The sequence below is a fragment of the Sapajus apella genome, unplaced genomic scaffold (genome assembly GCF_009761245.1).
Source record: "Sapajus apella isolate SASKATOON/1434 unplaced genomic scaffold, GSC_monkey_1.0 scaffold21, whole genome shotgun sequence".
In the NCBI taxonomy this organism is placed as follows: Eukaryota; Metazoa; Chordata; class Mammalia; order Primates; family Cebidae; genus Sapajus; species Sapajus apella.
The window spans coordinates 4,621,890-4,649,357 of record NW_022436961.1 but is presented as its reverse complement, the minus strand read 5'-3'; the positions used below and the strand labels follow the sequence as shown (position 1 = coordinate 4,649,357).

The following is a 27,468-nucleotide window of genomic DNA, read 5'->3' as shown; positions in this document are numbered from 1 at the left end:
TACCCCTCCCCCCACTGAGCTCAAATGTCCCAGGTTGAGCTTAGACCGCTGTGATGGCTGCAAGCATTTCAAGTCAGTGGATCTTAGCTTGTTGGTTTTGAGGGGGTGGGACCCACTGAGCCAGATCACTTGGCTCCCTGACTTCAGCCACCGTTTTTCAGGAAAATGAGTGATTCTGTCTCACTGGCATTCTAGGTGCCACTGGGGTATAAGGGGAAAAAAACTCCTGTGGCTAAAATGGCCACCCAGTTTTGTGCTGGAAACCTGGGGTGCTGGTGTTGTAGGCACTGGAGGGAATCTCCTAGTCTGTGGGTTGTGAAGACTGTGGGAAAGGCGCAATATCTGAAGCAGAGTGCCAGAGTGTCAGAAGTGTCCCTAATGGCTTCTCTTGGCTAGGAAAGGGAGTTCTTCAGACCCTTGTGCTTCCTGGGTGAGGTGACACCCCACCCTGCTTTGACTTGCCCTCCTTGGGCTGCACCGACTGTCTAACCAGTCCCAGTGAAATAAACCTGGTACCTTGATTGGAAATGTGGCGATCACTTGCCTTCTGGATCACACTTGTCAGAAACTGCGGACTGGAGCTGTTCCTATTTGGCCATCTTGGTGGAAGAGCTGATTTTTGAATTTGAATGTTGAACTGTTCTTGCGTTCCTGGTATGAAACCCACTTGGTCATGATGAATGACCTTTTCACTGTCATTGATTTTGGTTTGCTAGTATTTTGTTGAGGATTTTTGCATCAATATTTAGCACAGATATTGGCCTTTATTTTTCATTTGGCTACTTTAAAACTTTTTCTCTCTGTCACTGTTTTTCTGTATTTACATTGTGATTTAACTTGCTTTTATTTTTATTTAACCTGGTTCTCTTGTTTTTATTCTTGATTTACTTTTTATTTGTCTAAGCTTTCCTCAAGCTGTATAGATCTGTGAATTCATAGTTTTCATAAAATCTAGAAAAATGTTGCTTATTATTTTTCAATATTTTTTCTGTCCTTTTTGTTTTCCTGTTTTTGTGGAATTCCAACAACATATGAGTTATCCTGCTTGGTATTAATAGGACACTAAGTGCAGTTTTCAGTTTTTGTCTCGGCCTTTATATTTATGTAACTTAGTTTGGATAGTTTCTATTGCTGTGCCTTCAAGTTCATTGCTCTTTTCTTCTGCAGTATCTAATATGTCATTATGTCCATTCTGTGAAATTGTCATTTGTTGTTTTCAGCTTATCCAATGAGTTTTTCAGTTCATAATTTTTCAGCTCTAAATGTTTCATAGTTTATTTCTATAATATTTGTTTCTTCTTTATTTTAAATTAAAAAAACTCTTGAAACAAATGTTTTTCAACTTATGATGTGGCTACATCCTGATAAACCTATCATAAGTCGAAACTATCATAAGTCAAAAATGCATTTAATATGCCTAACCGATTTACTTTAGCTTACTTGAGACTAACTTAAACTTGCTCAGAACATTTATAGTAGCCTACACTTTGGCAAAGTTATCTAATGCAAAGTCTGTTTTATAATAGAGCATTAAATATCTCTTGTAATGCATTGAAAAAATCAAAATTTAAAATTCAAACTATGGTTTCAACTGAATTCACATTACTTTTTGCACCATTATGAAGTTGAAAAATTGTAAGTCAAACCATTGTAATTTGGGGATTATCTGTAATCAGTGGTTTAAAGCTCTTCTGTATAAATTATATTATATACATTATTTTTGGACCTATTTTTATTAACTAACTTTTATCTTAGTAAGGATCTAATTTTCTTGCCTTATTTTATATTTAGTAATTATTTATTGGATGCTGTATATTGTGTTTGTTGTATCCTTCATTCTCTGGATTTTGTTGCCTTTCTTTAAAGAATGTTGTTTATATTCCTTAGGAAGGCATTCTAACTTACTTGCATATTGTCTTGGCTCTTTCAAAGCTTATGCTGAAGGTTAGTGCTGCTTTAAAGCAGCCTTCACTGTAGGACTAGTATGCTCTGTTCCTATTGCTTGTTCTTTCTGGTGCCTTGAGTGAAGGTCACAGGTTTTCAGTGCAGTCTGGTATGGATGGTCAGAATTGGGAAATGTTGTAACCGTGTGCACCCTCCAATAGTTGTTCATCTTACACATTCCCAGTTGTTTTTCCTTTGTTAGATGTTCTTTGACATCTAATAAAGGATTTTTGAAGTCTCTTCCTATGCATGTATAGTTTGGTATTCAGGCAGAGAGTCAAGACAAAACTTATGCCGTCTTTCTGGCCCTCTTCCTGCATGTAGTGCTCTCTTCCAGCCACTTCAGCCTACTCAACTTTATTCTCTTCTCTTCAGCTCATCAAGACTATCACGCTTTACTTTTTCTGACACTGGAATTCAGAAAAAGAATTATTCTAGGCAGAAAGCTGGAGTGATTGTAGTGCTTACCTCTTATTTTCTTTCTCTCAGATATAAAAATCCTATGCTGCCTATTTTCTAACTTCTGGAAACTGTTGTTTCAAGTACCTTATTCATTCTTCTATTTGCTTACTATTATAGGGCAAATCTGATTCCAATTTCTTGGTCACAACTGGATGCTGCAGCAATCCATCACCTTTATTTTTGAATAATATTTTTACTTAGTATTGCATCCTGTTGACAGATTTATTCTGTCAGCATTTAATGATACCATTCCTTGTATAATGGCTTATATTTTTGCTGATGTTATTTTTCTTCAAATCTCTTTTATTGATATTATATGTAATGTACTTTTTCTCACCTCTGGTTGCTTTTAGTCTCTTTATCTTTTAATATGACTCGATATTGTTATTGTTTGCTGTCTTTTTAACATGCTTGGAATTTATTTGTTATTTTGAATTCGTGAGTTTTTGTTCTTCATCAATTTTGGAAAGTTTTGGCTATGTGTCCTCAAGAATTTATCCCTTATTTTCCTCTAATCACCTCTGTGTACTCCAAATATCTCTGTGTTAGACCACTTGAAATTAGAAGCATATCATTGAAATTCCACTTTTTATTCTTTTAAAAGATTTTTGTTTCTCCCTCTGCCTCATGGATATTTCTTTCTGCTGTACCCAGTCGGCTGTTAAGTTCATACAATAAATTTTTTCATATACTGTGTATTTTGGTTCACCTTTGGATTCATTGGTAGGGTCTTTGAATGTCAGAATGTCAGAGTACATGGATGATTTGATTTCATTCTATTTTCCAGCTTTCCTTTCACTGCTTCTTTCTTGGCACAATTCTTGGTGTGTGTGTGTGTGTGTGTGTGTGTGTGTGTGTGTGTGTGTGTGTTGAGCAGACTGTGGGCATACGATTAGTTTTTTAATTTGGGCATATTCCAGATTCCAGTCTGTCCCTCTGGCTCACAATTTTTTCCAAGGCTTAGCTAATATCATTCTCTTTTTCTATGGCAGACCCATTCTTCATTCTTTCATATCTAGACGAAACACCTGCTTCTAGGTTTAGAATCATTTCTGACTCTCTGCTCATACATGAAAACCTCAGTTTTTTGCTTTTTATTTGAGATAGGTCTTGCTTGTCACGCAGGCAAGAGTTCAGTGGTGCAATCATAGCTCATTGTAGCTGTGAATTCCTGGGCTTAAGTAAGCCTGTCACTACAGCCTTCCTCAAAGCCAGGACCACAGGCACATGTCACTGCTCCTGGCTAAATTTTGTATTTTTTCTAGAGATGTGGTCTCGCTCTGTTGCCCAGGCTGGTCTCAAACTCCTGATTTAAAATGGTTCTCCCACCTCAGCCTCCCAAAGTTCTGGGATTCTAGTATGAGCCATCACTCCTGGCCAAAAGCCACGTTTTAATCTGACATAGAATTCATTCGGGTTTTCTTGCATCCACTACTCTTCCTTAGTTACATAAAGAATATGGTATTTTTATTTTTGCATTTTTTTCTATTTTTATTCTAGGAAAACATGTATTTAGTATTCCTTTACATCCTAACCAGAAGCAGAAATCATAGACATGTACATTTGGAATGCCCCCTTTACCATTATGGTAGCCAATACAACATTTCTTGTCACAAATCACTCATTTCCCAGCAGTATTAATGAGTGTAGCACTAAGAACTTCACTGGTATTATCACTTATTGCATTATCAGGAGGAGCTGGACTTAGAGAATGATTTATTCGTCCATTGAAGGCTCAGTATGGAATCATCTGGGAAACAGCAACCTGTAAAGTTGAGGTGCTGTCCTAAAGAATGTGTGTATGCTTTGGACCAGTGACTTATATCCTCTTTTTCCTTTAGATATACTGTTTTGAAATCCAAGGATGTCTATCTTACAGTTATATCTAATAACTCACTTAACTGCTGTTTAGTGCACATTTCCACTTATAATTTAGTATTTAGGTATCAGACTGTCTAAATGGGACTATGACTGAATCAGAAGCGGAATTAGCATAACCAGTGACTGGTAAAGAGACTGAGAGGACTTGGTATTTCCCTCTTTTGGGAGAGAGTGAGAACATCTTAAAATGGAATTTTAAAAGTGTCTTTATTTCCTTCATTCCTTCATGATATATTGTTTGGTTTCTCTATATTCCTTGTATTTTTGTGTGTGGGATTATGGATTTTCTTCAAATGTTTTGTGAATATTGTTTATGTATTTGTATTTATTGATGTAGGTTTAATGGTTGATTAAGAGGGTAGTGGGTATGAGTTTCCTTTACCATTGTCTAAGTTAATTATTATTATTAAATTTTGAGATAGAGTCTCACTCCCTCTGTTGCTCAGGCTGGAGTGCAGTGGTGTGATATTGACTCACTGCAACCTCTGCCTCCTTGGCTCAAGTGATTCTCCTACCTCAGCCTCCTGAGCAGCTGGTATTACAGGCATGCCCCACCACAACTGGCTAATTCTTACAGTTTTAGTAGAGATGGGAGTCTCACCATGTTGGCAAGGCTGGTCTCAAACTCCTAAACTTGAGTGATCCACCTGCCTTGGCCTCCCAAAGTGCTGAGATTACCGGCAGGAGCCACCACTCCAAGATTCATATAGGTTAATTTTTGCCACAGGCATCTTATCTAGATCGAAGGGTAAATGGTAAACTCTGTTTATAATAGATATGTTGATCAACTGGCTCACTTTAGGGTAGGTAGGCAGGAAATAGCAGACAGACCAAAACCTTCAGGGCTTTATTCTTGGGCTCAAATCCACATAACTTTAGACTTATCCATGTACTCACCTTATTTAGAGGAGTTCTCTACTTTAAGCCTTCAGCTTCATGCTTATAGCCTCTCTGTTTGTGAAAGAATTGATGGAGGGCAATAACTAGTGAAGCTTTTATGTAAACTACCTTTTCATTAACCAATTACACTGATTTCTGCCTCACTGTTCATAACAACTTTTAGCACCATGCTCTAACCAACTGAGCTAACCGTCATAACAACTTTTATCAGATAATTTTCAGAAAACAAAAGAATGGTTCCAATATCTCCTGCAAGATATATATATATATTTTTTTTTTGGTGAATGTGTAAGCTATGGCTACCTCTCCTCTTATTTAGTTATTATTGTATTCTATCCAGTTTTTGTTTTTCAGAAATATTAAAATTTCTGGCCTTATATCCATAATTCTGTTTTCAGAAATATATTTGCTTTATCATATTCTGTGCTTATTTATTGTCATTTTAATCAAAATTTTTAAGTGGAGAAAAGTAAATAGGTTTTCTTAGCTTAATAAAGCTTTCTAGTCCATTTCTTGGTAAAATACACAGGATAATCTTATCAAGAGGGATCCAGGCATCCAAAATTCTCTACTGTAAATTATATTCCAAACCTTAGTCTCCAGAGGGATTGCATTCATTTAGTTCATATTTGGCCCCAGACTGCCAGACTCAAGGTCTATCATACATTTCAAATATTGTTATAATGGATGCACAACTGTCTTTTGCTCCTGGAAATTTTATTTGTAGATGGTCCCTTATTGTTATAAATACCAGGAAGATAGAAACTGTGATTGCCTGAAGATAGTTCTTATACATTGTTATTTGGGAAAAACATTTCAGGCAGAGAAATACAGCACATGTTATGGTAATGCATTGGATAAGAATTCAATATGTTCACTAATAAAAAGAAGGACAGTATGGCTGAAGTGTAGTGAATCAAGCTGAATAAAGACCATTGTAAGAAAACTGGATTTTACTCTTAGTATAATGGAAAGCCAGAAGAGATATTTAAGAAAGAGTCTAGCACCTGATTTTTATTTTTGAAAAGATCACTCTGATTCATGGTGAATGTTTTGTGGGAGTGGAGAATGCAAGCAGGGCATTAATTAGCAGGCAGCATGCTAGAAGGGAATGGATGATTGTTCAGGATAGACTGGCAGCTAAAGAGCCAGTGAGAAGTGACTGTGCTCTGGCTTTATTGGGAGGTAACATCAGTAAAACTTGGATTAGATGGTGGAGGCTGGTAGTGAGGGGAAAAAAAAAGATTTATAAATTTTGGCCTGAATACCTTGACTATTGTTTCTACAAACTGAAATAAAGAAGTCTGGGGATGAAACAGAATTTGGTTTTAGGATATGTTAAGTTGTAAGTACCTATTAGTCAAAGATGAAGTGAGTCAGATATCATGCTATGAAAGCTAAGACTTTCCCTAACATCTCAGTCATTCCCTTTATTCCAGTTGATATACAATGGACTTCTATTACATCTGCTATCTCTAATAGTTGCCATGGAGTGTAATGTCAAACTCCCAATAATATTTATGAAGGATTATCTAAATTATTTGAAATAATTTTCCAGCACCAACATGTATTGCCTTGGCGCCATCCATGCACAACTATCTATGAAAGTGCATCCACTATTTTAATGTGCATCAAAGCATTTGATAATAGGGTACTGGGGATATAATTACACCATTTGGACTATGGAAGAGCAAATTCTTTTGCTTACTAAACTTAGTCAATTTACTGGATTATAGGGAATATTTAACATATGATTTTACTTTTGCAAAGTGCTATCCTTTTTATTAGTCTTTTCATTTCACTTTTGAAAACCAAGGTAAGACTGAGAGAAAATGATTATCTAATACTAATAGGAGAGAGTGTTTAAGGGAGAAATTGATGATTGGTAACTTTAGATGCCATAGGTAGACTAATAAAATCGAGTTGGATGAAGACTATACTTTCAGCAGAAGTCATCTGACTGCTTTGTGACCAAATATATTCTTTTACATTATCTTTCCAAACTGAACGGAGTTTTCAAATTTCTTTCTCTGTGTAATCTCTCAGTATTTGACAAGCTCTGCATTGGCATTCCTAACCTGGTATCTCACATTCACTATTGTACTGGTTAAACATTGTGAATACTCAGAACTAGCATTGCCTATCCTCATGGAATCTGTACAATCTCCTGTGATGGATCAATATAAAAAATGGTGGAAAGGCATAAGATTGGGAGAAAGCAAAAGACTAAAAAAGAACAACAGGAAGAAAAAAAAATGTGTATCAGAGAAGGTACAGGTAAACAGGAGAACCTTTCTTGATCTTGAAAGAGAATCGAGGGGGATTAGATGGGAATCAATAGTGACTAAATAGCCATAATATTAATTCTCATAACAATTCATTGACATATATATTATTATCTACTTTTATAGATAAGGCAGTTAGATTTAGAGAGGTTCATTTTGGAGAAGGTAACTGTGCTAGGTAGAATCCTAAAGTGACTCCCAAAATTTTTCTGTTGTAGACACGCCTTGGATAATTCCCTCCCTTTGAGTTGGGGTAGGACCAGTGAATATATGATCGAATGTTATTCCTATGATTAGCTTATCATAGGAATATTAAAGGTCAAGGAATTTTGAAGATGTGGTTAAGTTCCACAATCATTCAGGTTTGAGTTAACATAAAATGAGGTCACTCTGACTGCACCTGAACTAATGACATGAGCCCTTAAAAGACAGAAAATGTCATAAAGATTCTCCTGAGGGTTTGGAGGAAGAAAGCTGCTGTGTTCTGAGAGTGCCAAGTGACTAGGACCTGTGAGGAACTTTTAAGAGCGAAGAGCAATCCCTGGCAGACAGCTAGTAAGAAAATGAATGGGAGCTTCAGAACTACAACTGCAAAAAACTGAATTCTACTAACAACCAGTGACCTCTGAAGGGGATTCAAACCTCAGATGACACTGCGGCCCCAGCCATTACTTTGATCTCAGCATAGTGAGACTTTGAGCAGAGAAAACCTGCCTGCAGAATGAACCTACTGAATTTGTAACAATAAATGGGCATTTTAAGCTGCTAAATCTGTTCTAATTTTTTTACAGAGAAATAAAAAATCAATATAATGGAGGAAAAAATAGATAAATACATAGGTTGCTTTTGGTTTATCCCTTCTTCCTTCCTTTCTTTCTCTCTCTTTCTTTCTTTTCTTTTCCTTTCCTTTCCTTCTTTCTTTTTTCTTTTCTTTCTTTCCTCTTCTCTCCTCTCTTCTCCTCCCTCCCTCCCTCCCTCCTTCCCTCCTTCCTTCCTTCCTTCCTTCCTTCCTTCCTTCCTTCCTTCCTTCCTTCCTTCCTTCCTTCCTTCCTTCCTTCCTTCCTTCTTTCCTTCCTTCTTCTTTCTTTCTTTCCTTCCTCTCTTTCTTTCTTTTCTTTTTTGACAGAGTCTTGCTCTGTCACCAGGCTGGAGTGCAGTGGCACAATCTTGGTTCACTGCAACCTCTGCCTCCTGGGTTCAAGCGATTCTCCTGCCTTAGCTTCCCAAGTAGCTGGGACTACAGGCACATGCCATCACACCCAGCTAATTTTTGTAGTTGTAGTAGAGATGGAGTTTCACCATGTTGGCCAGGATGGTCTCGGTCTCTTGACCTCATGACCTGCCCGCCTCGGCCTCCCAAAGTGCTGGGATTACAGGCGTGAGCCACCGCGCCTGGCCCCAGTTGACACTTCTATAACATCTCCCCTCCACCTACATTACCTTTTGTGATGGAAATGAATGAAAATGAAGCAAAAGGAGCAATAACAGTGGCCATTGCCTTTCACTTTACTTTAATCTTTTCTTGCAACCTCACTAGGAAAAATGTTTTAATTAGATATTAATGGAGAGACAAAAGAAACATTATATGAAGAAATGGAGGAAGATGAAAAACCAATATATGTTTTAATCCAAATGTATTTCTAACTTTAACAGGTTCAAAAAATGCTCCATTTGCCTGCTATGAAGAAATACAATCTCAATCAGACAGATTTGGGAACTGTGGTAGGGACAGATATAACAGATATGTGCTCTGTGGATGGAGGTATGCTCTACAAATATAAATGATATTTTTCTTATATTCTTTAAGATTTTTAAAAACTTTGCTTGCCGCCTTATCTTTAGTATATGCCATTCATTCCAGTGGTTTAAACTATTGCATGCGCATGGGAGTGAATCTCCAGCCCTGACATCTTTCTTGTGATGCAGGCTAAAATTTCATCTTCTGTTTAAACATTTATACATGAATGGCCATTATGTTTCTAAATCCAATCCGAAGTTGAAATTTGTAATACCCACTGAACCTTTCCTGCTCATTTTTCCTTTCCATCCACTTTGTTAACTTGCCCAAAAGGAAGACTACTCAGTGTCTGTAAAATGCAGTTCAATTCCTCCTGAATCTGAAGAGCCAGGTTTTTGATATTTTGGTCATGAGTTTATTTTTTACAAAACATCTCTTAGGAACCTACTGTATGCCAGACACTGGGCTAAATCCTAGTTAGCAAATCATACTGACACACTCATGGAATTTGTAGACTCATGAAGTTTCATGCTTCCTTGATTTACTTATGCTGTTACTTTTATTTAGAAATACTTCACTGTTTCTATTGAAATCTTAGTAATATGTGAGCTTTGACTCAGGTGGCATCTCCTTTATAAAGTTTTCCCTAACTGTGTAAGTTAGAGTGTGTCTTCTAACCTCACAATTAAGAAAAACTTCATAGAGTTTTTGAGAGAATCTTAAACCTCTGTAAGGATTTATTTTATTTGTAACATCTTTAATGGAATTTGAATCATATTAGTATCATAAGCCATAGTGAGAGTATTAGACTGTAAAGTCCTTGAGTGTAGAGGTTACAACTTTTTCGTCTTTCTTTCCTGCTGTGGGGTGATATAAAATGCTGTAGTAAATTGATTATTTGACAGTAAATATGTAATCTGCCCAATAAATAACAGACCACTAGTATTGTTAACAGAAGGGGTCCCAAGACAGACCTCAAGAAAGGGCTCTTGGATCTTGTGGAAGAGAGAATTTGAGGCAAATCCATACAGTAAAGTGAAAGCAATTTTGTTAAGAAAGTAAAGGAATAAAAGAATGAGTACTCCATAAGCTCAGCTGCTTATACTTACTGTTACTTCTGGATTATATGCTAAGCAAGGAGTGGATCATTAATGAGTTTTCCATGAAAGGGGTGGGCAATTCCCAGAACCGAGGGTTCCTCTCCTTTTTCGGCCATATAGGGTAACTTCCTGATGTTGCTGTGGCATTTGGAAACTGTCATGCTGCTGGTGCGGGTATCTTTTATCATGCTAATGCATTGTAATTAGAGTATAATGAGCAATGAGGATGACCAGAGGTCACTTTTGTCACCATCTTGGTCTTGGTAAGATTTGGCTGGTTTCTTTATCTCATGTTGTTTTGTCAGCTTATGACCTGTATCTTGTGCCAACCTCCTGTCTCATCTTGTGTCTAAGAATGCCGTGGCCTCCTGGGAATGCAGCCCAGTAGGACTTAGTTTTATTTTACCTAGCCTCTATTCAAGATAGAGTCACTCTTGCTCAAATGCCTCTGAGAGTAGCATTGAAAGTTAAGTTAGGATCGGTGGATTTATATTTTTTTACTTTTTACTTTACAAGTTACCGTGAAAGCATTATGTATTCTGTAGGTACATTGCCATAAATGGAGAACCATTTGTTTTTCATCATAGAAAGCAAATCCAAAGCATTCTTAATACATTCCTAATATATAATAATCATTTTTAAAATGTTTTCAGGAATCTTATATGTGGAAGATTAGTTTGTACCTACCCTACTCGAACACCTTTCCGTCAAGAAAATGGTGATGTGATTTATGCTTTTGTACGAGATTCCGTATGCGTGACTGTAGACTACAAATTGCCACGGTCAGTTCCAGATCCACTGGCTGTCAAAAGTGGCTCTCCATGTGATATTGGAAGGGTAAATAATTTAAAATTTATTTAAAAAACATAGTTTTATTCATTTTTCATCTTTTTATTTAAGTCTCAAATTTTAATTCAGTTCTAGTATTATGTAATCTTAAATGTTAGGAGGCAAAATGAATAAGCTTAAATTAGTCTCCAAATAATAAGAGGAAAATGGGAACATTGGACCCCCCCCTTAGAATTTCAGTGTTATGAGCAAGGAAACTCCAAATATTTGGAGATTTCCTTGGAAGAGGGTCTTGGGAATATACTGTGGTTAAGAACCTCATAGCACGGAAACTTGCTTTTCTTCTTGGGAGACAAAAAAAGAAATCTAACTTAGTAATATATACCTCTTTGTGGCCCCATGAATAACAACACAACTTAGATCAGGCTGCTTAGATAGAGTCAAATATTGTTTGACATTTTTCAAGTTGCCTAGCTAGTCTGAGATATCTCAACTGTATGTAAAGTAGGGATAATAATAGCATTTATTCAGTATGGTATTGTGAAGATTAAATGACATAATAGTATAATTGACTAGCACAATGCCCAGAACATAGTAATAGCTAAATATAGTTTGGCCATTATTGTGGATTGTTATCATTATAATTTGTCATCTTTGAAATCAACCCAAATCTGGAGAAGACAGAGCAGTTAAATTTGGTTTAAAATCTCATTTAATGGGAATAATCTCATTTAATGGCAAAGGTTGCTGCCTAGACATTGGAAATAGAACACAACAGCCAAATAGCTCAAGCCAGCCAGAGATAAGTGCTTAAAGGCATTTCTCCTGCTTGGGGGACTGGGCTCTCAGCTTTCCCCATGTTTTTCTTAAGTGGACCATTCAGGAATTTGTCTGCGAACCTGAAGCATCCATATACTATTCTTCCATACGTATGTATATTGTTAGTTCTTTCTCTCCTTCCTCCTACCCCCATCTGTCTGACTCTTCATTCCTGTGTTGTGTGACCTGGGGATGGAGGACTCCCCTCCTGATACATTGTGTTCTCCCTGACCAGGATCTGTAAATAATAAATCTTTGAACTTATAAAATAAATAAATAAATATTTAAAAATGAAAATGAAATCTTATTTAATTCCTGACCAGATCTTTGCTCATAGGGAAATATAAAAAGTGTAAAGTGTAAGCTTTAAGATAGATGCTCATAAATTTGAATTCTGACTCTGCCACTTGATAAATGATCTTTAAGAAATAATTTAATATCATTAAGCCTTAGTATCTTTAGATATAAAATGTATATTTTAATAACCACTTTTAGTGGTTTTATAGTGTAAAGTTTTCTGTAGGTAAAGTGTATAGACTCATTAATATTGATTTATTTTCATGCCTTCGAGTCATAATGCCCTCTTGATGGAGGTTTAGGCTAGGGAGCCCAGTAGCTGTATTTAGGCCATGGAGCAGAAAAGAAAAAACCTAAAAAATGCAACACAACTAATAAGTGGTTTGAGATGATTTGATAAGTAATTTAATAAGAATAGAATCTTTTTTAATAACCCAGACAATTCTCAGAAATAATGTGTGAAAAAGTTTTACGAGGCAGATTTTAATGATAGTACTAATCATGTATAATGAAATATTCTTAGTATTGTTTCTGTAAGTTAGTGTTCTTATGAGTGGGGCTCTATCTTAATTCCAACTGAGCCAGGCAGACAGTAGATGCTGTAATCCAAAAGGACTTGTTAGACACACCATCATGGCCAAGGACCAGTGAGTAGACTCAACATATTAAAAGCTTAAAAGGGTTAGATTGTTTGGATTTAAAAGAGGTTTGTGATGCCATTTACTTGAAGAGTATTGTACTGTTCTTTAATGTTTAACAGGAAATGATTTTCACATATGTTATCCCATTTTAACCTAAAAACAAGCTCTAATACTATTTGCTTTTTCTAAAATAACATTTTTTTAAAAAAAGTATTATTATTACTTAGGTGAAAACTGCAACTTATGGAAGCTGCAATTGCCATAAGTAATGGAGTTGGGAATATATCTTCAGTCCTCTGATGATTATATTTTAAAGTTAGGAGAATTATGTCTGAATTTTTAATACATTCAATAATATAACGATAGACACCTCTAGTATATTTTAACAAAATTTCTATTATCTTCATTAAATACTTATGAGACTCTAATGATAGATCATATTTTACAAAAATATATATGCCATTATTATATGGAGTTAATTTTTTACTATGTAGAACTTTTATATGTGCAACTAATACAAGGTATTCTTTGAACTGTATACTCAGGAATAGTCATGTTAGATTTTACAGTATTATAATAAAAAGTGGTTCTTTGGTTATAATTATTTTTTTAATAGCCAATCTTATTTCATTGCTATCCTCTACTTTTCTGCCCTGAATCATTAAAAAAATTTTTTTTAAAATATACTTTACATTTTAGTGCTATTTTAGGTTCACAGCAAAAATTGAGCGAAAATTACAAAAAAGTCTTCATATACTCTTTATCCCTCACAAAACCTGTACCACTGCATAACCCACATCAGCTTAGAACATTTGTTATAATTGATAAGCTTACATTGACACATCATTATCACTAAAAATTCATAGTTTACATTATGATTACCTGGGTAATCCCCATATTCTTTTAGGCTAAATAGCACATGGGTCAAAGAAAAATTCCCAAGAGAAAATTTGAAATATTTTGAATTAAGTGAAAATGAAAATACAACTTATCAAAACTTGTGGAGGACACAGGGAGAAAAATGGCAGATAGGAGGCAGGACTAACTTGCAGCTCTCACTTGGATGGACAGAATAGCATATGAAGACTCACATCATGAACATTTGCTCCAAGAACCACTGTAGGAACATACCAGGAAAACTTAAAGAATTCACAGGCCCTTTGAAAGAAGCAGCTTGCCACTGCAAACTTCGTGAGACATCAGTAAAACTGTAAGCGCCCAATGTGTAAGTGGGGAAAGTCTGGCTCTGGATACACATCCTTTACTGGAGAATCTGAAAATCCAGATCACAGGGGAAGAATAATTTAACCTTACCCAGAGCTGGGATGAATTTAGAGAGCCAAGCAAAACATAAAAGTAGAAGAAGTAGCTGAAAGAGCCAAGTAGGCACTCCCAGTTCTCAGGGAAGCCCTGGGAAGCCATTTCTGACTTAATCTCAGAGGGTGTCCCTGGGGAGGACAGTGGAATTGGGGAAGGTCCACAAGGAGAAGGAGACTTCCAGCTTAACTTTGTAAAAATTTTGACAAAATGTGAATTTTCCTGGGCCGAATGTGGTGGGCTGAACAAGAAGTGGGAATATGAGCAAAGAAGCCATGGCAGGCAGGTTGGAGCGAGACTTGAAAGCTCAGCTTGCTTTGTCAGTGGGTAGGCTTGTAGCCTAGGGCAAGATCTCAGTCCTAATGTACCAGAGGGTTGGATATAAACTGGGCTCTGTTGGCTACTGGGAGAGCATGGTGGGAGTGAGACTGGCCTTACTAGCTGTATAGGAGCTGGGTGAGACCTGTCACTGCTGGCTTTCCTCCACTTCCCTGGTGACCTGTATGAAGCAGCAGAGGCAGCCATGATCCCCCTTGGAATGTAACTCCATTGGCCTGAGAACCACCCTCCCCCTATCCACCACAATGGTCATAGCAAGCCCTACTCAAGGATAGTTTGAGCTCAGACATGCCCAACTGTGCTCCCATCTGATGGTCTTTCGCTGCCTGTTCTGGTAGCCGAAGACAAAAATGACAGTAACTCCATTTTTTTCTATCCTAAGCCTCCGGACCTGTGATGGGAGGGGCTGCCACCAAGGTCTCTCACATGCCCTGAAGGCAATTTCCTCATTGTCTCAGTGATAAACATTTGGGTCCTTATTACTTCTGCAAGTTTCTGTAGCTGGCTTGAATTTCTCCTCAGAAAATGGAATTTTCTTTTCTCTTTAATTGTCAAGCTGCAATTTTTTTAAACTTTTGTGCTCTGTTTCCCTTTTAAAACTGAATGCTTTTAACTGCACCCAAGTCACATCATGAATGCTTTGCTGCTTAGAAATTTATTCTGCCAGATACCCTAAATCATCTCTTTCAAGTTCAAAGTTCTACAAATCTCTAGGGCAGAGGCAAAATGCTGCCAGTCTCTGCTAAAATATAGTAAGAGCCACCTCTGCTCTAGCTCCCATCAAGTTCCTGATCTCTATCTGAGACCACCTCAACCTGGACTGTATTGCTGATATCATTATCAGGATTTTGGTTCAAACCATTTGGCAAGTCTCAGCAGTACCCCACTCCACTGGTGCCAATTTACTGTATTAGTTTGTTTTCATGCTGCTGATAAAGATGTACCTGAGACTGGACAATTTACAAAAGAAAGCGGATTAATGGACTTACAGTTCCACATGGCTGGGAAGGCCTCACAATCATGGTGGAAGGTAAAAAGAACATCTTGACAGACAAGAGAGATTGTTCAGTGAATCTCCTCTTTATAAAAGCATCAAATCTTGAGATTTATTTTCTATCACAAGAATAGCACAGGAAAAACCTGCCCCCATGATTCAATTACCTCGCACTGGGTGGGATGAAATTTGGGTGGGAACTCAAGATGGGTCAAAGACTTAAATCTAACAGTTGAAACCATAAAATTCTAGAAGATTACATCAGAAAAACCCTTCCGGATGTTGGCTTAGGCAAAGAGTTCATGAACAAGAATCCAAATGCAAATACAACAAAAACAAAGATGAATAGATGGGACTTAATTAAACTTAAAAGCTTCTGTATAGCAAAATAAATAATCAGCAGAATAAACAGAAACCCACAGAGTGGGAGAAAATCTTCACAACTATGCATCCAACAAGTTACATCAATGTCCAGAATCTACAAGGAACTCAAACAAATCGACATGAAAAAAAGCAAATAATTCCATTAAAAAGTGGGCTAAGGATATGAATAGACAACTCTCAAAAGAAGATATACAAATGGCCAACAAACATATGAAAAAATGCTCAACATCACTGATTGTCAGGAAAAAGCAAATCAAAATTGCAATGTGAGGTGGTAACCTTACTCCTGCAAGAATGGCCAGAATTTAAAAATAAAAAAATAATAGATGTTAGCATGGCTGTGGTGAAAAGGGAACACCTTTACATATTCCATGGGAATGTAAGTTAATATAGGAATTATAGAAAACAGTATATTGATTCCTTAAATAACTAAAAGTAGACCTACCATTTGATCCAGCAATCCCACTACCCAGAGGAAAAGTCATTATATGAAAGTGACTCTTGCATGCATGTATTTATAGGAGCACAATTCACAACTGCAAAAATATGGAACCAGCCCAAATATCCATCAGTCCATGAGTAGATAAGAAAATGTGGTAAATATAGACAATCAATGAGTGGCTGTGAAATATATATATATACACACACACACCCCCACCACGGAACACTACTCAGCCTTAAAAAGGAACAAAATAATGACATTTACAGAAACCTGGATGGAGTTCGAGACCATTATTCTAAGTGAAATAACTCAGGAAAAACCAAATATCATATGGTCTCACTTGTAAGTGGGAACTGAGCTATGAAGATGCAAAGGCATAAGAATAATACAATAGGCTTCGGAGACTTGGGGGGAAGGGTGGGAGGGGTAAGGGATGAAAGGGTACACATTGGGTACAGTGTGCACTGCTAGGATGATGGCTTCACCAAAATCTCAGAAATCATCACTAAAAAACTTGTTTATGTAACCAAACACCACCTGCTCCCCCGAATCTATTGAAATAAAAATTTAAAAAAGAAGTAACTAAGGTGAAATAAAACTGTGGCTTTGTTCCAATGTGACTTGTGTCCTTATAAAAAATAGATTTGGATACACAAAGAGACACCAGGGGCTCGTGCATGCAGAGGAAAGGCCATGTAAGAGTGTAGAAAGAAGGCAAGTCTAGAAGAGTTCTCAGGAGAAACCAACCCTGAAGACACCTTGATCTTGGGCTTCCAGGCTCTAGAACTGTTAGAAAATAAATCACTGTTGTTAAAGCCACTCAGGCTGTGGTACTTTTTGATGTCTTCCTAAGCAGACAACATAATATCCTTATTTAGATGTTTGCTGAAACTCTCTTATTATTAAATCACTGGGCTTTTTGTTCTTGTTTTATTCTGCTTTAGAACTACATGAAGAAACAGTAATAATAATATCAATTTAAAATGCAAAGAAAGCACAAATATCTGTTCTTGAAAAAAAAAAAAAAACCCAAAAACAAAAAACAAAACTAACAAACAAACAAAAAACTCAACACCCTGTGGAATGCAGCAAAAACAGTACCTAGAGGAAAATTTGTATCTTTGAATGGCTATGATTTTATATTATATAATTACTTATTTGTAAAAAAAATTACTTATTTGTAATGTTAGGATGACTGTACCCCTCTGACACGAAAACTTTTTTGTATGTTTTTCTTTAGGTTTGTGTAAATCGTCAATGTGTAGAATCAAGGATAATTAAGGCTTCAGCACATGCTTGTTCAGAACAGTGTTCTGGACATGGAGTAAGTAAGCACATGTTTCCCTGAATCACATTTCTTGGACACTTTTTTGCATCACTCATTAATTTATCAACATTTTTGGGGTCACTACCATGTGCCAGACTCTGTTGCATCTAGCTTCAGTTGGGAGCTGAATTAAGTCATTAAATTCAGTATCCATAATTAGTTACAGAGGATATTTTGAGTAGAATTAAATTGCTAATTACCTAAATATATATTATTTTAACTGGGTACTTTTTAGAGGGTGTTAAATTTCCCGATAAACACATTAACCTGGTTCTCAATGGAAAGATTATTATGCTGTAATTCCTGTGTCTGTGAATACACATGAATCATAAAAAACTATTTGTTTTATTTCTCTACTTTTAAAAATAGACTTTATTTTTTAGAGCAGCTTTTGGTTCACAGAGATTTGGAAAATAGAAAGTACAGAGATTTTCCATATATTCCCTCATCCCACATAGACACAATCTTTCCCAATGTTAACATCACACATCAGAGTGGTCTATTTGTTGTAATTGATTACCTGCAAGGACATATCATTATTACCCAAAGTCCAGTTTACTTTAGGATTTACTGTTAGTGTCGTACATTCTGTAAGTTTTGACAAATGTGTAATGATACAGATCCATCATTATGATATATAGAGAGTATTTTCATAACTCTAAAAATTCTCTGTGCTCCATCAGTTTATCCTTCTCTCTTTCCTAATCCTTGGCAGCCACTGATCTTATTACTATTTTCCTAGGTTTTCCTTTTCCAGAATATTATTTTATTGGAATCATATAGTATGCAGCCTTTTCAGATTTGTTTCTTTCACTTAGTAATATGCATTTTAAGGCTTCTCCATGTCTTTTTATGGCTTTATCTATGAGAAAAGATAGCTCATTTCTTTTAAGTACTAAATAATATTCCATTGTCTGAATGTACCATGGTGATTTATCCATTCACCTAACATCGTGGTTGCTTCCAAGTTTGGTAAGTACAAATAAAGCTACTATAAACATCCTTCTTCAGGTTTTTGTGTGGACATAAATTTTCAACTATTTTGAGTAAATACCAAGGATTGTGGCTGATGTATCATATCATAAGAGTATGGTTAGTTTTGTTAGAAACCGACGAAACGTCCTTGAAAGTTACATTCCCACCAGCAGCACCTGAGAGTCCCTATTGCTCCACATCCAAGCCAACATTTTTTGTTGTCAGTGTTTTGGGTTTTGGCCATTCTAATAGGTGTGTAGTGGTATTTCACTGTTGTTTTAATTCACATTTTATTGATGACATATGTGAGGCATCTTTTCACATACTTATTTTCCATCTATCTACCTTTTTTGGTGAGAGGCCTGTTAAAGTCTTCTGCCCATTTTTAAATCAGGTTGTTTGTTTTCTTGCTGAGTTTTAAGTTTTCTTGTCATATCTTGAATAACAGTCACATATCCAATGTGTCTTTTGAAAATATTTTCTTCCAGTCTGTGGCTTATCTTTTATTCTCTTGATAGTGCTTTTCATAGAGAAGGTTTTAATTTTATAAAGTCCAGTTTCTTATTTCTTTCATAGATTGTGCCTTTGGTATTGTATCTAAAAAGTCTGTGCAATACCCAAGGTCATTCAGGTTATTTTCTGAGTTATCTTCTAGGAGTTTTTTAGCTTTGCATTTTACATTTAGGCCTATGATCCATTCTGGATTTACGTTTTGAAAGGTGATAGGTTTGTGTCTAGATTTTTTTCTCCCTGCATTTTGATGTCCAGCTAGCACTAATTGTTGAAGTCTTTCTTTTCTCTACTATATTGCTTTTGCTCCTTTGGCAGAGATCAGTTGACTAGATTTATGTTTGTTGATTTCTGGGCTCCTTATTCTATTTCTCTGATCCATTTGACTATTCTTTTTGCTATATTATATTGCCTTGATTACTATAGACTTACAGTATGTTGAAGTTGGGTAGTGTTAGTCTTCTGACTTTGTTCTTCTTCTTTCAATGGTAACGACTATTCTTGATTTTTTGTGTTTCCATATAAACTTTAGAATCAGTTTGTTGATTTTCATAAAATGACTTGCTGGAATTTTGACAGGGATTGTGTTCCATCTCTAAATCAACTTAGTAAGAACTGATTTCTTGACAATATTGAGTCTTTCTCTCTATGAACATGTAATGTATTTTCATTTATTTGGTTCTTTTTTCTTTCATCAGTGTTTTATAGTTTTTCTCATATTGATCTTACATATATTTTGTTAGAGTTATAGTAAGTACATCATTTTTTAGGGGGTGCTAATGTAAATAGCATTATATCTTTAATTTCAAGTTTCATTTGTTCATTGCTGGTGAATAGAGAAATTATTGGCTTTTGAGCATTAACCTTGTGTCTTGCAACCATACTATAATCACTTGTTAGTTCCAAGAGTTCGTCAACTCTTTTTAGATTTTCTAAATTGATGTCTATGTTATGTGAACAAAGACAGTTTTATTTCTTCCTTCCCAATCAGTATTTATTTTTTTCTTATCTTATTGTATTAGATAGAACTTCCTGTATAATATTGAAATAAGAGTGGTGAGAGGAGACATCCTTGCATTTCTCCTTATCTTAGTGGGAAAGTGTTTAATTTCTCACTATAAGTATGATGTCAGCTGTAGGTTTTTTTTTGATATTTTGTTAGATGAAAAAATTTTCTTCTATTCCTAGTTTGCTGATAATTTACTTTTAAATCACAAATGAGTGTTGGCTTTTTTTTATGTTAAATGCTTTTTCTGTATCTATTGATATGATAATGTGATTTTTTTTCTCTAGCTTATTGATATGAGATGGAGTACATCAACTAATTTTCTAATGTTGAACCAGTTACATGCCTGTGATAAATCTTGGTTGTGGTGCATAATTATTTTTATGCATTATAGAACTTGATTTACTAACGTTTAGTGAGTTTTTTCATCTTTGCATCTACAGACATTTTTTCTGTAGTTTCCATTTCTTATAATGTTTTTCTCTAGTTTTGACATTAGAGAAAGGATGGCCTGATAGAATGAATGAGGAAGCATCTCCTCTGCTCCTGTCTTCTGAAAGAGATTGTAAGATATTGTAGAAAATTGGTATAACATCTCCCTTAAATGTTTGCTAGAATTCAATAGTGAACCCATATAAACAGTTATCTGTAAGATCAATTAAGAATAAGAAACATAACAATTTTTAGTTTACTTTCACTTAATTCCTTCTCTAATACTATTCTTTTCTTTATATAAATAAGATTTGCTGATTTTTATTCTCTCTGAAGAATCTCTTTTAACATTTATTTCAAAGGCAGGTCTGCTGGTGATATATACTCTCAATTTTTGCTTGTCTGAAAGTCTTTATTTCATTTCCACTTTTGTAAGATAATTTCAAAGGATTAAATATTTTACTCCACACTCTTTGTTTGTGTGGTTTCTGAAGTGAAGTCCAGTGTAATTTTTATCTTTGTGCCTGTATAAATATGGTGTTTTCTCCCTCCGGCTTCTTTCCAAATTTGTTCTTTGATTTCCTGTAGTTTGAAAGTTATTATGTTTAGATATAAATTTTTGGCATTTGTCCTGATTTTTTTGTGTGTGTTTGTGTTGCTTGATCTGTGATTTGTTGTAAGGCATTAATTTTGGAAAATTATCAGCCGTTATTGCTTCAGATATTTCTTCTATTCCATTTTTTTTGCCCTCTTGGTGCCCTCATTACATATATGTTATGCATTTCCTAGTTGTCCCACAGTTCTTGGATATTCTGTTCTTCCAATCTTTTTTTTTTTTTTTTTTTTGGCTTTTTAGTTTTAGAAGTTTCTATTGAGATATCCTCAAGCTCAGAGATCTTTTCTCATTTCAGCTATGATTAAATCTATTAATGGGCCCACCAAAAGCATTCTTCATTTCTGTTACAGTGTTTTTGATCTCTAGCACTTCTTTTTAATGCTTTCTTAGAATTTTTATCTCTCTGCCTACACTGCCCATCTGTTCTTACATGCAGTCTACTTTATCCATTAGAGCTTTCAGCATATAAAATATAGTTGTTTTATTTATTTATTCTAATTTATTTTCTGTTGACACATAATAGATGTACCGGTTGTGGGGGTATAATTGATAATACATTCATATAATTTATAAAAATCAAATCAGTGTAAGTAAGATATCCATCACTTCACATATTTGTCTTTATGCTAAAACATTTCAATTTTTCTTCTAGCTATTTTGAAATATACAATAGGTTATTTTAAACTCTGATCAGCCTACTGATCTGTCAAGAGAAAATGTAGGAAAATAGTTCTAAGACATTGATTATGTAACTTTTAAAAAAATATAACCTTAAAAGCACAGAAAACAAAAGCAAAAATAAACAAATGGGATTACACCAAGAAAAAAGGCTTCTACATGGCAAAAAAAAAAAAAAAAAAGCAATTAAAGTGAAGAGACAACCCACAGAATAAGAGAAAATATTTCCAAACTATCCATCTGACAAGGGACTGATAATCAGAATATATAAGGAGCTCAAATAACTCAATAGCAAAAAAATACTCCACAAATTATATGATTAAAAAATGGCAAAAGATCTGAATAGACATTTCTCAAAATAAAATATACAAATGGCCAGCAAGTATATGAAAAAACCTTCAACATCACTAATTATCAGAGAGATGCAAATCAAAATTATCAGTTATAATCTCAATCCAGTTAAAATGGATTTTATCAAAAAGACAGAGAACAGCCAATGCTGGTCAGACTGTGGAAAAAAGGGAAGCCTCACACGCTATAGGTGGGAATGTAAATTAATACAGCCACCGTGAAAAATTGTATGGCAATTCCTCATAAAAACTAAAAATAGAACTACTATATGACCCAGCAATTCTACTATTGGGTAAATAACCAAAAGAACAGAAATCAATACTTCAAAAAGATATCTGTACTCTCATGTTTATTGTAGCGTTATTCACAATAGCCAAAATATAGAATCAACTTGTGTCCATGAATACATGAATAAATAAAGAAAATGTGACATACATACACAATGTAAAAAATAATGAAATCCCCTTACTTTTGTAGCAACATGGATGGAACTGAAAGTCATTGTTAAATGAAATAAGCTAAGCACAGAAAGACAAATATCATATGTTCCCACTCATATGTGGAAGTTGAAAAAGTAGATTCATGAACATACAGAGTAGATGGGTGGTTGCCAGAGGCCAGAATGTGTAACGGGGAGGAGAGGATGAAGAGAGGTTGATTAATAGGTACATGCATCTAGTTTAAAAAAATATATTGTGGTGTACATTTACACACTAACATATTGGATAACCTAGAAGAAATTGATAGATTCCTGGAATGATACAACCTGCCAAAACTAAATCAAGAATGAATGTCCTGAACAGAACAACAACAAATAAAGAGATTAAATCAGTAATCAAAACTTTCCAGCAAAGAAAATCTCAGGACCAGGGGGATTCACAAATGATTTATGTTAAACATCTACAGAAGAATTGAACAAGAAAATAAAATTGCAGGGTAATAAATCTACAAACATGCATGCAAAAATTTACAACAAAACATTAGCAAACTATATTTGCCACACATCGAAAGAATCATACGCTATGACGAAATGGGATTATTCCAGGGATGCAAGGATGGTTCAAAATACACAAACCAATTAATATGGTATGCCACATTAAGAAGATGAAAGATCAATTTACTTTATGATATTAAGATGTAGAAAAATCATTTGGTAAAATCCAACACACTTTCATTGTAAAAACTCAATCCATTAGGAATAGCAGAAAGCTTATATGTAAAAAGTCCTCAACTAAAATTATATTCAATGGTGAAAAAATGAAAGCCTTTATTTTAAGATCTAGAACGATGCAAGGATAGGCATTCTCTCCACTCCTACGCAATATAGTACTGGAATGGAATTCCTAGATGAAGCAATGAGGCAAGAAAAAGACATAAAGGGCATTTAAATGGGAAAGAAGAAATAAAGTAGCTTCTGTTTGCAAATGGCATGATTGTATACATAGAAAACCATAAAGGTTCCATAAAACTAGTAGAAGAAATGCTGAATTCAGTAAAGTTTCAGGACACAAAAACAACACTCAAAAATCAGTTATATTTTTATACATCCAAAATAGACTATTAGGAAAGGAGATTAAACAATCCCATTTACAACTGCATCAAAAAGAATAAAATACTTAGGTTTAAAACAAACCAAGGAGGTGAAAGTCTTATACACTGAAAACTATATAAAACATGAAAAAAGATTAAGGGAGACACAAAAAATTGAAAGATATTCCATGGATTGAAAAAATTAATATTGTTAAACTATCCCTAATACTCAAAATTATCTACAGATTCAGTGCAATTCTTATGAGAATCTCCATGTTATTTTTCAAAGAAATAGAAAATTTAAAAAATTTATATGAAACTATAAAAAATTCAAATAATTAAAAGACTTCTTTAAAAAGAAGAAAAAAGCTTTTTGAAATATAGTACAAAGGTACAGTAACCAGAACAGTATGTTACTGTCATAAAATACAGACATATAGAGCAGTGGATAAAAATAGAGAGCTCAGAAATAGGCTCATATATGCTGGCTCCAGTATGCCACTGGAGGGTCACATTTTCATTAGAATTTAAGTATGCATTTTTGAAATTGCATGGTAAATTTGTGGATAAGCATTTCAAGGTGTCAGATTTTCTTGATGCAAATATTGAGAGCCTCACTTTATGGTTTTTTTTTTTTTTTTGCTTTGTGTGTGTGTCTGTGTTTTAGTCCAAGAAAGCAAACATTTGATATGTGAGATTGTCACTCTAAACAAACAAAATTACACTAGGTTATGGTACAAAAGTAAGCTTGATGGTCACTTTCTATGAAAACATATTTTAAAATAATCATTTAATTTTTCGAAATGATCCTAGGTGTGTAATTCCAAAAACATATGCCATTGTTCACCAGGCTATCAGCTTCCAAACTGCCAAACACGTTCCAAAGGATTTTCCGTATTTCCTGAGGAAGACATGGGCAAGTATCTCTCTGTTTAAATACCCATTTAATAAAATTCTCAAATTGCTTATCTTCACTAAAACTAAGTTCGATTTTGCCATTTATGAGGCAACTGATATTTGTAATGAAAAGGTAATCAGAATTCTCTCAAGGAATGGAAACCAAACATGCCATCTTAATCTTTCTCTCTTTTTGTTAATTAATTAATTAATTAATTGATTAGTTTTATTTCAATAGGTTTTTGGGGAAGAGGTAGATTTTGGTTACATGGATACGTTCTTTAGTGGTAATTTCTGAGATTTAGGTGCAGCCATCACCTGAGTAGTGTACACTGTATCCAATGTGTAGTCTTTTATATCTCACCCCCTCCCATCCTTCCCCTCAATATCCCAAAGTCCATTGTATCATTCTTATGCCTTTGTGTCCTCATAGCTTAGCTCCCACTATGAGTGAAAACATATGATGTTTGGTTTTCCATTCCTGAGCTACTTCACAGTATTTTACTGTCTCAATAATGGTCTCAAACTCCATCCAGTTTGCTGCAAATGCTTTATGTTGTTCCTTTTAATGGCTGAGTAGTATTGTGATATAATAGTGTATATATATCACACTTTCTTTATCCGCTCAATGATTGATGAGCATTTGGGCTGGTTTCATATTTTTGCAATTGCAAATTGTTCTACTATAGACATATGTGCAAGTGTCTTTTATATATAGTGACTTTTTTCCTCTGGGTGATACCAGTAGTGGGATTGCTGGATCAAATGGTAGATCTACTTTTGGTTCTCAAAGAAATTGCCATACTGTTTTCCACAGTGGTTGTACTAGTTTACATTCCCACCAGCAGTGTAAAAGCACTCCCTTTTAACCACATCCATGCCAACATCTATTATTTTTTGATTTTTTAAGTTACGGTCATTCTTGCAGGAGCAAGTTGGTATTACATTGTGGTTTTGATTTGCATTTCCCTGATTAGTAATGATGCTGAGCATTTTTCATATGTTTGTTAGCCTTGTATATCTTCTTTTGAAAGTTACTTATTCATGTCCTTAGCCCACTTTTTGAAGGAATTGTTTATTTTTCTTACTGATATGTTTGAGTTCCTTATAGATTCTGAATATTAGTTCTTTGTCAGATAGATAGTTTGTGAAGATTTTCTCCTACTCTATGGGTTGTCTGTTTATTCTGCTGATTATTTATTTTGCTTTGCAGAAGATTTTTAATTATGTCCCTTCTATTTATCTTTATTTTTGTTGCATTTGCTTTTGGGTTCCTGCTCATGAATTCTTTGCCTAAGGCAATGTCTAGAATAGTATTTTAATGTTATATTCTAGAATTTTTATGGTGTCAGGGCTCAGATTTAAGTCTTTGATTCCTCTTGAGTTGTTGTTTGTATGAGTTTCATTCTTCTATATGTGGCTTGCCAGTTATCCCAGTACCATTTGTTGAATATGGTATCTTTTCCCCATTTTATGTTTTTGTTTGCTTTGTTGAAGATCAGTTGGCTATTTGTACTTGGCTTTATTTCTGGGTTCCCTATTCGATTCCATTGGTCTTTGTGTCTATTTTTATACCAGTAGTATGCTGTTTTGGTTACTATAGCCTTATTATCTATAGCGATACTATTTTGAATGTGCCTGATCTTGTCTTGCTCTCTTTTCTAACATTAAAATATCATAATTAAAGCCAAATATCTTTTAAAATTTCTCTTTACTGATATTATTGACTTCCTCTTTTAGAATATTTTCTTTTTTAAAAAAATTTATAACAAAAAGAGGTTTAATGAACTCACAGTTCTGCATTACTGGAGAGGCCTCAGGAAAACTTAAAATTATGATAGAAGGTGAGAAGAAGCAAAGACACATCTTACATGGTGGCAAGCAAGAGGGATTGTGCAAGCACAGGAAAAACTACCAGTTACAAAAACATCAGATCTTGTGAGAATCCACTGACTATCATGAGAACAGAATGAGGAAACTGCCCCCATAATCCAATCACTTCCAATCAGGTCTCTTCAGCAAGACCTGGGGATTATAAATTAAGATGGATTTGAGTTGGGACACAATTTCTCCTTCTCAGCCCCGTGACTGATCCTGTGACCTCAGCTCTAAACAAACAACATTTTCTCTGTGTTTAGTACTGTTACTGTGTTTCTGTTATAGAAGAAATGGAATAGAAGACTAGATTTTACTTTGAGGGAGTTTATCATTTAAATCAGAAAAATCTATCAATTTCTGCTTAGGAGATGACAGAAGTGATGCTGGCATATTATTCTTTTTGTGCACCACAGCTTCCATTTCTGCCATTCATTCATTAATTGAGTTAGCAAATATTTATTGAAGTCTTAATATAATCCAGGTCCAGGTGTTGGTCTAGACACTGGGGATGTACAGTGAGCAAAATGAAGTTCTTCTTCTCATGAAGTTCAGAGGATATGTTTGAGTCTATATATCCAATGATAGCAAGGGACAGAATTAGGATTAGAAATCAATTCTTCTAATTATTATGTCAATGCCCTTTTTAGCAATGCTGCAACGGCCCCATTTATAAACATTGATCCCAAGGCCAAAAGCCAACAATCTACCAAGGAAAAATTGGATATACACAAATACATTGAATTCCTTTGATAATTTTTGACTTCCTTGTAATTTTTGGATAACCACGCAATTATGCAATCTCACATTGTATATCATTGAATTTTTTGTCCCTACTTACAGTGTTATAGTGAGATTTTGCTGTAGCTGCTGTGAGACTTGAATACTTTTGAACTTTCAAAATTTGGTTTCCATGTTTTTAGAATGAAAGGTTGTAGA

At 35.0% G+C, this 27,468-nt stretch overlaps 1 protein-coding gene across 1 annotated transcript in view; it reads left to right on the top strand.

Annotated features, from left to right (window-relative positions):
• ADAM32 (ADAM metallopeptidase domain 32) overlaps window positions 1-27,468 on the top strand; it is a 170,973-nt gene that overhangs the window by 121,876 nt on the left and 21,629 nt on the right. The window contains exons 15-18 of the mRNA XM_032288017.1: window positions 9,126-9,234; window positions 10,964-11,147; window positions 17,573-17,656; window positions 24,571-24,673. Coding sequence (XP_032143908.1) covers window positions 9,126-9,234; window positions 10,964-11,147; window positions 17,573-17,656; window positions 24,571-24,673 — 480 coding nt within the window. The remainder of the gene's footprint in view (window positions 1-9,125; window positions 9,235-10,963; window positions 11,148-17,572; window positions 17,657-24,570; window positions 24,674-27,468) is intronic.